Below are 15,586 nucleotides of genomic sequence, written 5' to 3' on the forward strand. Positions count from 1 at the left end.
AATCTGAAGCATCCAGTTTGTTCATTTAGAAGAACATACTGCCATCTCCTAATCACCAGAGTTCAGTTATCATTCCACCTGACTGCCTGGGGGACTGTTGTTTCAGCTTCTGAAATTCTTTCCATATCTAATGCCCTGAGCACCAGCTAATCTCATTTAATGTGTGAAAGAGGGCAAGTGAGCAAACTTTAACCACACGTTACTCTTTCTGGTTAAACAATAAAAACTAATCATTTTAATTTGGATCTACAGTTATTTTGACTTTGTTCTCTCCTACACCATCTTTGAGCAGCAGGGTTTGCATTGTAAAGATTATAAAAGAATGGTTGAATCACTGTAAAGCCAGTAGCCATGGCCACCATCACAGCTGCCTGGCCCATGCAGGTTCGCATAGGATTCAGACAGACAGTAATGAAACAATGGAGCCAAGAACTGATGGGCCATCATCTTTAATCCTAGCTTTCACCTAGCAGGCAAGTAAAAACACACTCTGGGCTCCAAAACCCACTCATTCAGTGCTCACAAAGCCACTGACTTATCTGAGTTTCCTAGAATCAAAGGTTTCTAGCTCACTAGCCTTATTCACCTCTGTTCCTCATCTCCTTCTCTCTGCATAAACTCTGCACTAACTGGCTACTCCTTCGGTACACTGCCATCTTGGTTACTTCTCCTGTGCTCCACGTGGCCTTTCTCTGCTCTACTCTCTAATGCTAAACTCAGGAACCAAGAGAGAGCAAACTCCCAGTCTGCCCCACTTTATGGTATAGAAACCAAAACCTTTAATCCAATATACAAACAAGGAAGTCTCTGATACAAAGTCACTTATCTGAAGCATAATGGGATTCCTCATGAGAGTACACCACCTCACATCATGCAATCAATCAAGGGTGTGGGGAAAAGTTTAGTCTTAAAACTAGGCCTTAGGCTATAACCACTCTGCTGGCTTACAGCCTGTCCCCCACACTGAATGCAAACTATAAGCAAGCAAACATATATATCAATTTACAAACTTATTTGACCAACAATCACCAAAAGACTATTATCCCTGATCTTTTTAAGTCCACAGCATACTGAAATCATCATTATTACTCAGCTTTTTAAAACACTTAATAAATTCGGAATTTTTAATGCCCATTTGATATGCAGGAAGATTCACTTACTAATAAACAAAATTAAATTTTGTCAATACGAAATATTTTCTGCTGTAACTTGACTCTAATTTATTATAGTGAATAAAATTGCAAGTGGTGTTAGCACATTTCTTGCTGGGTGTGCTATGATTTTATGTCAAGTATTCTGGCCACTCAAAGTACAGTTAGAATACCTGGTAAATGGAGAGGGATATGCGTGGCACTTTTCTCTCAGAACTGATGTTGCTCATATGCGTATCATTGCAAAAGGCAAGAACTAGCTTCGCCACATATTTACATGAATATGTAAGTAAAATGAAAATACATTTATTCCATGAATAAACCTCTAGGCCACAGTGCAGCTCAAATTTAATGATATATACAAAGCACTTGAGGATATTGTTAAAATGCAGATTCTGCCTCAGTAGGTCAGGAATGGGGCCCAGGAATCTGCATTTGCCTTAACAAGCTCCCAGGAGACTTTGACGCTGCTGGTCAGCGTACACTGTTTGAGCAACAAGGGTCTCTGAATCTAAAATAAGAAATGTCTTCCAGTCCTAGGATGTGGTATTAAATCATGTTCATTTGGGTTTGAAAACCAACACTGTGAAAGGAATAAGGGATGGGTTATCTTTATTTTCCTCAAAAACAATACATACCTTAATAATATGAATTATTCTGGGTTTGGCTGGGCAAACACAGCCCAGTCACTTATAAGTTAGACTGTTGCTGATGGTGGCATCAACCTGCATGCGGGTCTGGTTAGAAAAGATTCATTAGTAACTCCCACATGGTATAGGGAGACGTTCTTCTTTTGCTTGGTATGGTAGATGTAATTGAGTTTGACACATATTACAAATTCATCTTCAAAGTTGATTTTATTTCAATTATTAATTATAAAACTAGAAAATCCTGTGAAGGTCAATATATGTAAAGCATACAGATGTTTGACAGAGATTTCCATTTTTATAAAAATATTTCTGGTATCAGAAAAGCATACATATCGCTGTTTTACTGGCCTTAGATCCAAAACAACCACAGCTTTGCCAAACTACTGCATCTCTAGTTTGTTTGTTTGCTTTCTGTCAATTTGCCTTAATGATTCAGGGTGGAGGGAGGACTGGGGGCAGAGATTATACAAAGTGATACTTTTTCACCATTCTTACAGTTTATAAAATAAAGTTATGCACATTTTCTCCCTTCAAGATCTCTTTAAAATAACAATGTAATTTGCAAAAAGAACTTTCCACAAATATAATTATATTATGATTCAGCTTTTTGTCATGCATATCATCAAATTCTTAGGGTTCACCAGAATACAGTTCACATCCACTTTATCCTGGTATATCTACTGGACATGAAAAGATTTTGTTTTGCTTTTTTTCTCTCCAAAACACCAGTTTACTTGAGCTCAAATGTTAAATTTGAATGACTACTTTTGGCCTAGCTAAATGACATATATAAATTGCTAGATGGTTCTATAAATCTTAAGATACTGACACTTGAATTGGTAATCAGCCAAGTGTCTTTGATCCCAAAGCTCTTATTTATAGGCTTTGAAGGAAATATTTGTACCATAGAGGATTAAAGTTCACAACTGGTGTGTGTGTGGGGGGGGGGGGGGCGGGGGTTGAGTAGAAGAGGTTATATGTGAACTCTTAGGATAAGGGAAATAGGGAAATTAGGTCATCGTTATAGATAGGCTTAGGGAAGGTATTTTTGTTTTGTTTTTTGGATTTGTTGTTGCTGTTGTTAGAAAAGTGTAGACAGATTTATCTTCTGGGATGGAAAAAGATACTCCTGTCAGAAAGCTGGACTCTGGGTTTCATGGAGATAAAGACCATATCTGTCTTATTCATCAGTGTATTTTAGCGCTCGACACCGCACTCTCACATAGTAAATTCTTAATAAATATGAATGAATGAATGCCTTCACAGATGCACTGCATTCCTTAGATCTGTGAATACAGAAACTACATTCACATGAGTTACTTAAGTTTAACAAAAGGATATGAGTTCTCTCTTCAATGAGGTGGTTGCCATGTTGGTTCAAATACCTTCATGGTTGATAGCTCCTTGAATCGGCCATTAGTTCATAATAAGCATGTAATGGATTGAAAATCCCTGGCCCCACTGTTTCTTCACAAATTTCTAACACTTTCAAATCAAACACTAGAATTTCCCCCAAGGTTTTTATAGCAACATGCTAGCATTTATAATAAATAAGCCCCCCCTCTTAAATTTGGACAGCTTGAGGTCCCAGGAAATCATCATTCATCTTTCCTGGGCTAGCAAAAAGTCTGCTTATATACTCATACATGGTGGTTTTAATTTACAGCTTCCTTTCCATGCATTAATTCCTCAGCAGCCCAGTGCTGTGGGCTGGACAGATATTTGCCTTACTTCAAAAGTGAGGAAATAGAAAATTAGTACAGTTGTCCAAGATAGCAGTGAGGTAGTAAGACAAAACTAGCACTTTTACTGCTGACTCCTGTCCCAGTGCTCTGTACTAGAAAAGATAAGAACTGAATGGTACTTTACTATTTACAGTACTTACCATATTTCAATTTTCAGGGTAAAATAATAAATTTATCAGGGTTTAGATATGAAAAAGCTGAAGGCTAGCAAGTGTAAGGGAAATTGCCTAAATTTAATTATTGGTAGAATCAATAGCAATCCACATCTCCTGCTTATAAGTGTTAATAATTTGTGTTTGGTTGGTTGGTTGGCTGGTTAGTTTGGTTGGTCAGTTGTTTAGGACTTCAGATGCATTGAATTGGATTAATTATTTCTTTGGTTCATTTCATGCTGTCCTTATTAGTCCATGTGTGAGTCTGTTTTATTTACTTACATAGTAATTTTATAAGATAATACCTGTCTGTGAATAGAATAGCTAAGACATTGACAGTTAACCTTCATATAAAATACCTCCCCATCCCTTTCCTCTGCTTCCCTTACCTAATGTCACCAACATTCTAAATACTGTGTTTATTCTTTTACTGCTTTTCTTTTCATATAGAACTAAATTTTTATAATTTTAAGGGGGATTATATTTTTATTTTTTAACTTTATGAAAAGTATATCATGCTATATGTGAGGAATTGCATCATGCTGTATATAATTTGGTGGTGTGTTGTGTGATTGGAGTTGTTCTTACCAACAAAACTAGGTAATCACAGTATACACACATACACCAGCCCATGGTTTATGTGTGTGTGTGTATACACTTATAATGTAAAGACTACATCACACTCACCAATCTCTTCAAAATGAAACATATTTAAACGCACTCTACCTATATTTTATATAATGAAGACCCATTTATTCAACAAATATTTATAGGGTGCCTACTGTGTGCCAAGAGGAACTGTACTGTGCCGTGATACATTCGTGTAAAATAGATACACTCATCCCCACAAACATCCCTGATCCCAGAAATGACGTTGTATATATAGACACAGGCAGACAATAAATAAACATGAAAACAAATATACAGAATGTTAGATGATAAGTGCTGGGGAGAAAAATCAGAGAAGGCCTTTAAGGACTGGACTGAGGTTTGCTATTTAAAGAGCAGAGTGCTCAGCGATGAATCAGGGCTGAGGTGAGTGGGGGAGTCCCTCTTCACTGAGTGACACGGAGGTAACTTGTGAGAGCCTAATCAGAACAGAAGTAAACTCTTCGGAAACCCTCACGCTCATCCTATTGTGTTTGTAGAATAACGGGCTCAGTCGGTGCCCAAGGCCCCCCAGAGGGACAATGCCTTTTTCTCCCACTTTTCTTGCCATCCACAAAGCTAAAATCGCCTAGGCAGCCACGGCCGCACCGGAAAGCCTAGAGCGACCACCACCCACGGGCACTTTGCCGCCGCGTGTGCACAGCCCGGAGCACGCGCGGGGTGGGGGACATGTGCGCGCCGCCCTCTGGCCGCTCCCGGGCCCGCCGGGGCCGCGCGCGCGCGTGCCCGGCCCGCAGCCTCTGGGCAGGGACGCCGCCGGGAGGGCGGCGCGCACCCCTCTCGGCAGCTGCGGCGGCGGCTGGTGCGGGCGCTCACGTCAGGGCTGGGAGGAGGAGGAGGTTCGCGGCGAGCAGAGTGACAGAGACATGAGGCAGCCGGGCAGGAAAAGAGAGAGAGTTCGGCGGAGAGGGAGAGAGTTGTAGAGACGCCTGGTGAACGGACCTGCGCCTCCGGGAGAGCGCGGCCGCCCGGGCTCCTCGCCTCCCCCACGCTGCCCGACGTCCGCTTTCAGCACCCCGAGCGGGGAACAGTTCCCGGCAGCCAGCCTTGCTGCCGAGGGACGCCCGCCTGCTCCCTGCAGCCAGACCCGGCTCGGGGGCGCCCCGTGAGAACCGGCGTGCACGCCTCCTTCTCTGCTCTGCTGGTGTGCAAGTAAACCCGGGGAAAGCAGCCGGCGGCCTCAGGAAGCCCTGAAGAAGTCGAAGCAGAATGTACCAGGGACACATGCAGGTAAGACATTTCCATCGAACTGGAAAGAAATCTTGGGGGCTCGTTTAAGAGCAAGGCGGTTCACCAAGTTACTGTGGTCCAAGTGCTGCTTTCACACAATTCAACAAGTGAAGTGGTGCAACATGACCATGACATTTCTGTCCAATGCTATCGGTACAACTAGATATGTATCTGAGGGTGGGAGAAGGAGAGGAAAGACCACCTCGGAACTTAGACTGAGGAAGTTTGTTTTCTGTACATTCCCTGAGCCTGTTCCTTTAAACAAGATCAAGGAACCCAAACAGAGGAAACCTGAAGCTGACCGTGTTTCCGTTGTAATCCTATTGATGCAACTGGGCATGTATGTCAACTGAAGGACAAACAATAAGAAAGACAAAGCTTTTCCTTTACTATCTGCGAAGGTTTCTTGACAAAACACTTTTCACTTTTTATTATTTTTTAAATGGTTTGTGCTGTATTTCCCCCCATCAAATGATGGGATATCCCTATAGTCACAAGATGACTTAGGAGGATGCATTTTAAACCTAAGTCAAGAGGCTCTGTTTTCCAGGGAAGGTGCTGCCTTTGGTTATTAACGCTCATTTGAGCTGAACTGCTGCTTCTCTCTGATACACTCTAGTCTCTTGGTCAAGATTACTTTAACCTTGACTCTAGCTCTCATTCACATGGTTGGTTCTTCCTTATAATGGCAGGTGTATGCTTTGGGGGTGGTGAAATAAATACTAATTCATGTTCCTAAAGTATAAACTGAGCTCTTTTTGCTTTTGAAATACTTGAGTCATCAGGTTTGATGTTTGAGCTTCCTTTCCATTCCGAAGATGGTCAACTATAGTCATTGTATAGGGTGTCTTTACCCTGGCGTGTACCGTGTGTGAATACCAAGGATGTTTCTTCTGTGTCTTTCAGAACAATTGAATATAGATAAATATTTGTGCAATCATGACTTAGTACTATTCAATATTTAACCTCCAAGTCTGTGGGGAAATTCTTTTGGGCTATAATTTACTTTCATATAAAATGACATTGTATCAAATTGCTAAGTTTTGTAAGAATTCTGAATCAACACTATCAGAATTACAAAAACATTTCCCATGTTACTGACATCTTCCTGTTTTGAAAATTATTAATTATATTACAGTTGATAGACTATAAGTAGTGACTGAAGTATATTTCCAAATATATATAGTAAATATCATCTTAGTGTCTTTTTATTAAAGCTACACTTTTTGGAAACTTTAATAACAAGCATTCAAACAATGATTGCTGAAAAATTAACAAATGATTGTTACTATAGTTATATGCTTCACCTCCATCCTAGAATGATACTTGTAATTTTATATATTATATATTATCCCTAAATAGTTTTTCTATGAGAGTAAAATAAGAAGGTTTTAATAAATAGAGTCATCCTTCAGAAAATTGCTTATTTACCCAAAATTCATAATTGACTACTTGGGCACTTCACAAAAATTTTCCATGTCATTTTTTTTATTATTTGAAAATATGTGTGAATGAAAAACTAAAGCAACAATCTGATAAGTTCAGGAACCCCAAAACAATTTTAACTCAATTTTCTGGATATTTCAAGTAAGGATGTTATTGAAACTTAAATTATCTAGAACAATGTCTGAGAGTTTCATTTCACTTTGAGAGAATACAAAAAAATATGAGACTCTGCGTATGCTCCAAACTTAATGGTTTTTTGCTTGTATACTGCTATAACAACAAATATGATGGCTTACAGTAAAACTCACAAATCTTTGCTGCCAAGTTCAACTTGAAAACATTCCTGAATAAAGACGGTAATCAATATGCTTGCCAAAATTTCAGAGCAAGATAATTTTTTTCTTTTTACTATTGACCATTAATATTTTTTTTTGAATCTTTATGAGCCCCTAATTCAGACGACTGGCAATCTGAGGAGACGGGGGCTATGTTCCCAAAGGCATCTCCCCCTTCTCATTCCAAGCCAACCTTTTTATAAGGGGAGAAAAGCGTAGGTAAATGGGTTTTGAAATTCAAAGGAGAGTTTCTTATTTTATTAGATAAAAGTTGTGTTCCATAGAAGTATTAGTAATTCTTTATCTACATTGACCATTAATTTTAAACATTAAACTTCTGAGGCTTTACTACATAGTTTAGTCACTATTAAATGATATGATCATCTGAGTGGGAATTTTGCCTCTCCCCCCCAAAAAATAATGCTTATTATAACCTGAGTTATAATATAGTTATTTGTTTACATTTCAAAACTCCAGTCTCTTCCCCAAAGTATAATATTTACCCTATAGATAAAATCATCATCATGTTGGTATATTTAGATTAAGTTTAAAAATCTTTCCTTATCAGAGGTAGCATCATCTTTCTGTATGTACCTGACTCTTATCTCAAGGAAAAAAAAAACATAGTTCAAACACTCCAAAGAGTTTGTTATTAAAAATGTGATTACATATTTGTAAAACGGACCAGGATGAGCAGATTTACTAACATTTTAATCAACTTTGAAGTTTGTTTGAAACACTGGTGTTTCTTAGCTGACACCTTAAAACAGGAGTGAAACAAAATTATCTGCTATCATTTGCCATACCTTGTAATTTTTTTTTTTATCCAAGAGATTTTAAAATAAAATGCTTTGTAAATAGACAGCCTGGAGTGACAGAGGTGTTCACAAGAAGCTTTAAAAAATAGTTGAATTTAAAACTCCTATAGTACCTTTGTTATTGCAACTTAATGATTTTGCAGATAAAGTATTTTAATTCTTATCTGTATGGACAATTTATCCACTGTACTCTAGAAACTGAATTTATTTTAGAAACCACAAACCTTTAAAATACTCTGCTAGTTTATTAGAAGATAAAAGTTGACATTTATTCCAGGTAGATAAACAGAGCATAACATTGCAGCATGTATTTCTTGGTCTCATAGTAAATGTCACAGGTATATTTAGCAGGGCACCAAAGTTGTGTTGTTTTCCACCTGCCTCACCAATTAATTCCAAGGGGAATTTATCACCCCAGCAACTTAAGCAAAGGTTCATTCTTTAATGACTGTTTTAGATTTACTTTTCTTTTCCTCTTTGACCAAGGAGGCCAATGGTGATTATCTATACTTAGCATCAGTTCTGACTACACTTTCTATTCTTAAATGATAATCTGTGGTCTTAATCCCTCCAGTACCCTGTATGCTCTGTACTGGGATGTTTACTTGTATATGTACGTGAGTTAACACTAGCAATTACTGCAAAAGTTATTGGGCTCAGTATATTTCTTTAATCAAACATTATTTGATTAATCAAATAATGATCAAAATCAGAATTTTGATCTTTAATCAAAATTATATTATAGAGCAATATAATTTCAATTTTGAACTAAGATTTGTTTTTTATCATTAATAAAGCATCAACTGTGATGATTTTTTTAAAAAAAATAAGTTATTTCAGAAGGCAATCAAACAAAAAAACCTGTTTGTAATTATAATTGATCTTTATTATAGGCATTCAAAACAGGCTTTTCTGACTTATTCAAGCTAGCTGAGAAACCATTTCATACCTTCTGCCTTCACAAGATAAAAAAAAACTAAAAAAAAAAAAATTAAATGACAAAATTATAAGATTAACAGCTTTAAAAATAGCCATTTTATTTATCTTCTCCCAAAGGTGTTTTGTCTTCATTTATGACTTTGCTTAAGTTTTTGAAAAAAAATACTTCACTAAGGAGAACAGCTTGGGTAATAAATTATGTTAATGCATGAGATCTGACCACTGGGATTCATTTGGGTTCACTAGAAGTAACGGCCAGAGAAGCCAATGTAAGGTAAGATTATATAGAATGTTATTTTCAACACCTGAAATAGCAATTTTTCATAATTGAGATCTGAAGCAAAACTGTAAAACAGACATGCTTTAGCGTGAGTATTTCCACTTCTCTAACAGATCCATTTTTCTCCTGCTGCTGCCACCATTTTCTATCCAGTGTCATTTATTTGGCAAAAAGATATAATTAATATCAGGATACCATATATCCAGCACCTCACAGTGTATTTGCATTTTCAGATGAGAATCTTTGGAAATTGGTTTGAAGTTGGGGGGGGGGGTATTTTAAGGAGAATGAAGCAATACTGGCCCAAGGCTGGAGTTGGCTATATTGTTTTGGTCAAGGGTAGCCGCTGCCTTCCCCCTTCTCCCAACTCAAATGGCACCTGAATTTCTCCTCAGAGTCTTTCTATGAGTGATAATGAGCATTAATATCATGGATGTATTGCCTGAAGTACTATTAACTAGAACTTTATTGAAGGAAATTCATGTACAGTGAAGCTGATATCAAAAATATGACACAAACTTCAGCAAGATTCTGAAGTGCCTCTCTATATATTTATTTACAAGCAAATCATGCTTGGTATGAGTATAATATTGAGCTTCTAACACTTATGAGTTATAATACTATTTATGGTATAATATTACAGAATATTTGATAAGCATGAAAGTTTTATTATTCCCCAGCCATACCAGCCAACAGTTTACATTATACACTTACTGTAGGAAACACAATATGTTCTTCCTAGATTTTGTTTATGGTAATAAGCATTCTTCCTAAAAATATGTTTGAAAAAATTTTTTTCAGCATACGAATGTTTTGAATAAAACATTTTTAAAGTAGAGAATAAGAAAAGGTTAAAACAGAACTTGTTAATTTTAAAATCCTGACTCTCTAGTAGTTTCCACCGCCAACCTAGGAAACACTAAGATGTGATGCATGATGTAGTCCAAACATCTACAAGCTCTTTTTCCCACTTTCCATTGAGTTTACATGTTGCCGGCAAAGGCACAAGAAAGAGCTGCTTAAAGGTTTTATATTTGAGAATTAACTTCTTAATACTTTTACGGAATAAGTAGTGTGCATTTCTTGCACTAAATTAGAAGGCAAACTCTACCCTAATATTTCCTTATTAAAAGAACTAAGTCCGATGTAAATGTCTTGGGACATCTAAAAATGATGTAATTTCAAATACACTGATAGGGAAAATGGGGTTGCCAAGTTTCTGAAACATATGTCACCTTTTTGTAGTCCAAATTTATATAAGGAAAAAATCAACTTGAACTGTAACATGTAACTCAGGGATCAGAGAACAGAGTGCTATAAATTGGGGCTACATTTCTTTCAATGAATGATCTCTTCCTTTATCTCTGCTTCATCCAATTTTGCCAGTCCTCGCCTATGCCATCCCCTTTCCTAGGAATTCCAAATGGAAGACTTCTTCCCCCAGTCTGTTAGAAGGATTTTTATATCTTCACCTGATCTTAGCCAAAAAGCTGAGAAGTGATAAGGTTTTTTATATCTTTTTTTCTTTTTTTTTTTTTCCTTTTTGTATTTTTCCGAAGCTGGAACCGGGGAGACAGACAGACTCCTGCATGTGCCCGACCAGGATCCACCCGGCATGCCCACTAGGGGGCGATGCTCTGCCCATCAGGGCGTCACTCTGTCGTGACCAGATCCACTCTAGCGCCTGGGGCAGAGGCCAAGGAGCCATCCCCAGCGCCCGGGCCATCTTTTGCTCCAATGGAGCCTTGGCTGTGGGAGGGGAAGAGAGAGAGAGAGAGGAAGGAGAGGGGGAGGGGTGGAGAAGCAGATGGGTGCTTCTCCTGTGTGCCCTGGCCGGGAATCGAACCCAGGACTTCCGCACGCCAGGCCGACGCTCTACCACAGAGCAAACCGGCCAGGGCGATTTTTTATATCTTATATATTATTATATTATTGTATTATTATATTATACAGGAAGATAGTTAATACCGTGTATAACTCAATGTATATAATATAACATGCTGCCAATATTGTCCCATAACATCATTTTTTACTGATTCTTACTAGTACAATACACTAGTTCTTTTGTTAAAACTCTATTACATAAATTATTGTTATTCTTCATTCTCATGTGAAATTTTACTAAGTCTATCATACTTTTGTATTATTTTTAGACAATCACTGTTAGAAATTTCACAGATGAAAAGTAACGAGCTCATTTAGATAGGAAGAGGCTGCTTATGCACCATTCTATTGAAAAGGAGCACATAGAACTCTGCCAGCAGCTCTGTAATAGGTGAGACAGAGCAAGTGGGAGAATTTGCATTGCAGGTGCATATACAACTCCCCAAAGCCCCTGCTCATGCACAGAGACTTCAGAAAAAACAGACAAACTCTGCAACTGGGACGTGGTTTTGGAAAATACTTTTTTTCTCCAAAACAGAATGCCATATGATGATCTCCGAATCATGGAGATTCCAAGCGAGATTTGGAGCTTCTGTGATGCCAGAAATCTACCTAGGGAGCTACAAAATAAATCCCCTCTCCCACATACCCTCTTGAAAAATATGTGATTTTTAAGCAACTGGAATAGCAGAGGAATTCAAAACCATTTCATATGAGTAATGATTGAAGGAACTAAAGATGTTTGGCTTGGACGGTAAAGACTCAAGGACACCATGATGACTCTACATAAGTATTTGAAACGTTATTGTAAAGGAAGGGGATAGAATTGTGCTGTGTAGCTTTGAGGTTTAAAACTGGTATTATATCAGTGTGAAGAAAAAAGTTTTTTCAAGACAATAGCAGTAAGAAGAACCTGAATGGGCTGTATTAAGCTAAAAAGCTTATTCCCAGCAAAAAAAAAAAAAAAAAAAGGCCAACAACAAATCAAAAAGGCAGCAAACCAAATGGGAGATGATATTCACAAACAATAACTCTGATAAGGGATCAATATTAAAAATATATAAAAAGACTCACAAAACTCAGCAACAAACAAGCAAACAATCCAATTAAAAAATGGAGAAAGGACCTGAACAGGCACTTCTCCCAAGAAGACATACAAATGGCCAACAAATGTATGAAAAGATACTCATCTTCACGATTAGAGAAATGCAAGTCAAAACCACAATGAGATACCATCTCACACCTGTTAGATTGGCTATTATGAACAAAACAGATAATAACAAGTGATGAAGAGGCTGTGGAGAAAAAGAAACTCTCATTCTCATACAGTGGGAATGTAAACTGATATAGCCATTATGGAAGACAGTATGGTAGTTACTCAAAAAATTAAGAATAGAATTTTCATACGACCCAACAATCTGTACTGGGTACCTACCCCTCAAACTCAAAATCATTTGTACATAAAGTCGCATTCACCCCCCATGTTCATCACAGCATTATTCACAGTGGCCAAGACATGGAAACAACCAAAATGTCCCTCAATAGAGGATTGGATAAAGAAGATGTGATACAGATATACAATGGAATACTACTCAGCCATAAGAAACAATGACATAGTGACATTTACAACAACATGGATGGACCTTAAGAAAGTTATATTAAGTAAAATAAGTTAATCATAAAAAAGCTAAGAACTGTATGATTTCACACATAGGTGGGATATAAAACTGAGACTCATGGACATAGATAAAAGTGAAGTGGTTACCGGGGTAGGGAAATAAAGAGGGACAAATACACAGTGACGAATAATGATTTGACCTTGGGTGCTGGCACACAACATAATCAACAGTTCAAATGCTATAGAAATGTTCACCTGAAACCTGTGTACTCTTATTGATCAACATTACCCCATTAAATTTAATTTCTAAATTAAAAAAAAAAAGAAGACACGATGCAGCACCCAGTTCCTACTGAGGTGAGATGTCTCTTTGGAGATGAATGAGGCCTAGAGTGAAGAAAGGGAGCTTACGGGTGAGCAGTGTCCCTGCACACACAGGCCTCTGCTCCAAGGCCATTATGCCTTGTGTAAGAAATCCAGTGAAAAGCACCATCGATGGCATGTGCTTTTGTGCCTACAAGTCTGTGTGTCCTACCAAAAATGGTTGAAGTCAACTGAAGTAATGACTCAAAACTAAGCAAAATCCAACGTATCGTGGGGGGGAATATCCCCTAGTTACTCAAAAGGATAAGGATAAACATCAGACAGAAGCATGCCAGTATTGTCATGCAAAGTGATAAAAAAAAATAATAAAGGTCAGAAAACATGAAACCTATTTAAGGAAATGAAAAAGAAGAAAACATTTAAACATTATGAGAAGGTAAAGCTGCTAAAGCAGCAAAACATCTTTTTACCTCTTTTCACAGGGGTGTTAACTGTAACATGCTTACACTAAATGATATCTTTGATCATGCCATGATGTGTCATCAGATGTGTACACATGAACCACCTGGAAACTTGTTGGAAAAGCAGAATCTCAGCCCCCCCCCCCAGACATACTGAATCAAAAACTGAAGTTTTCAAGATACCCAGTGATTTATTTCCACATTAACAATTGAGAAGCACTGATCTGATAACACCTACGTGGAAGACAGGGTCTGATCTATTGCACTGAAAACTGAGCAGAAACCTTGATGATTGGGTAACTTTCTGCTATCACAGGGGCATGATGAGGTTTCTGACAGAGAAGATGGCGAGAGCAGCTACCACAGCATGTTAGAATACAATTTCTTCCTTGTATTGACAACCATAACCTCTTCCCTATTGGTTGTACTTTTCTTTATCTGGAAAAAGCACAACAAACCTTTTGTGTTCCACCTGAGTAAAGAAAATCTTCAAATATTTAGAGAACTACCATGTCCTTACCTATTAAATCTTTTCTTTTCTGTGATAAACAGCCTAGTTCAATCACTGTTTCTCAAAATGGCATTTCTGATGTTTTAATGGCTCCATGAAATTATGGCCTTCTGAACAAGACACACTGTTAGACATGATCTGACCAAGGTCAAGCTCTTTGAGATTATTTATCTCTTGGGATAGACATCTACTCAGACAGCCTAATACTACATTAGCATCATTAGAACTCCATCATTCTCTAAGCTGTTCTCTGAATAACTTGGGAATTATATCACAGATATTAGGTCTTGATACCAGAGTAATCTTGGATCTAAATGTACTAATTAGGAAAAATAAAGTAAATAGGTTCTGGCCAGTTGGCTCAGTAGTAGAGCATCAGCTTGACATGTGGAAGTCCAGGTTTGATTCCCAGTCAGGGCACACAAGAGAAGTGACCATCTGCTTCTCCAACCTTCCTCTATCCCTTCTCTCTATCTCTCTTTCTCCTTCTTTCTCTTTTTTCCCCTCTCTTAGCCATAGTTCTAATGGTTTGAGTGAGTTGGCCTTGGGTGCTGAGGATGGCTCCATGGCCTTACCGCAGGTGCTAAAATAGCTCAGTTGTAGAGCAAAGAAACAGAGGCCCCAAATGGGCAGAGCATCAGCCCCAGACAGGGGATTGTCAGGTGAAGCCTGATCGGGCACATACAGGAGTTTGTCTCTCTGCCTCCCTGCTTCTCACTAATTTTTAAAAACGCAAATATGCTCATTAGAATATTCTAGGTTAACAGTTCCTTTTGTCTGTAACAATTAAACTAGTATTCAGTTTCTAGGTCATAGAATCCTGGGTTTGAAGGACTCTTGAAAATGTTTTACTCAAGTATCTCATTTCACAGATGAGAAAACTGAGGTTCAGATAGGAAGAGACTTGCTCAGGAAGTCCCACACAGGTTAGTTAGCAGAGCTAGGATGGGAATGAAAGCAGCCTCACCCCAGTGTGTTATGTACATTATACTACTATTCTTTATTTAGATGTTTATTACAATAAAAAAATTTAAGTAAAAGTAAACATATTTTTCTGCTTTTCAGTTTTAGTATAACTATTTGATATTTTATATATTTAGTTTTGGTAGTAATAACTATTAGTTGTCTGGCTAACAGTGAAAGAAAGTCTAATCTGTGTGTTTTAAAAGTTAAACGAGTCCCCATGAAAAGTTGTATGTGTTCCCTGCTGTCTCTCTTTGCACTGACTAGACTCACCATTTGAGTGAACTGCTTTGATAGATTCTTGGATCTAGTGCCTAAATATACAAGTAGGTCAATCAGGGGTTCTTAGCTGTAAGCAACAGAAACCAACTCTGGCTCATTTAAACAGAAAAATTATTTATTAAAAGTAT

The 15,586-nt window shown here is 37.8% G+C and overlaps 1 protein-coding gene across 4 annotated transcripts in view; it reads left to right on the forward strand.

Annotated features, from left to right (window-relative positions):
* Positions 1-5,170: 5,170 nt before the first annotated feature.
* PEX5L (peroxisomal biogenesis factor 5 like) overlaps positions 5,171-15,586 on the forward strand; it is a 270,558-nt gene continuing 260,142 nt past the window's right edge. For all 4 annotated transcript variants that reach the window (XM_066347076.1, XM_066347077.1, XM_066347079.1 and 1 more), the window contains exon 1: positions 5,171-5,597. In XM_066347076.1, coding sequence (XP_066203173.1) covers positions 5,577-5,597 — 21 coding nt within the window. In that variant the 5' untranslated portion in view covers positions 5,171-5,576. The remainder of the gene's footprint in view (positions 5,598-15,586) is intronic.

The sequence above is a fragment of the Saccopteryx leptura genome, chromosome 8 (genome assembly GCF_036850995.1).
Source record: "Saccopteryx leptura isolate mSacLep1 chromosome 8, mSacLep1_pri_phased_curated, whole genome shotgun sequence".
NCBI lineage: Eukaryota > Metazoa > Chordata > Mammalia > Chiroptera > Emballonuridae > Saccopteryx > Saccopteryx leptura.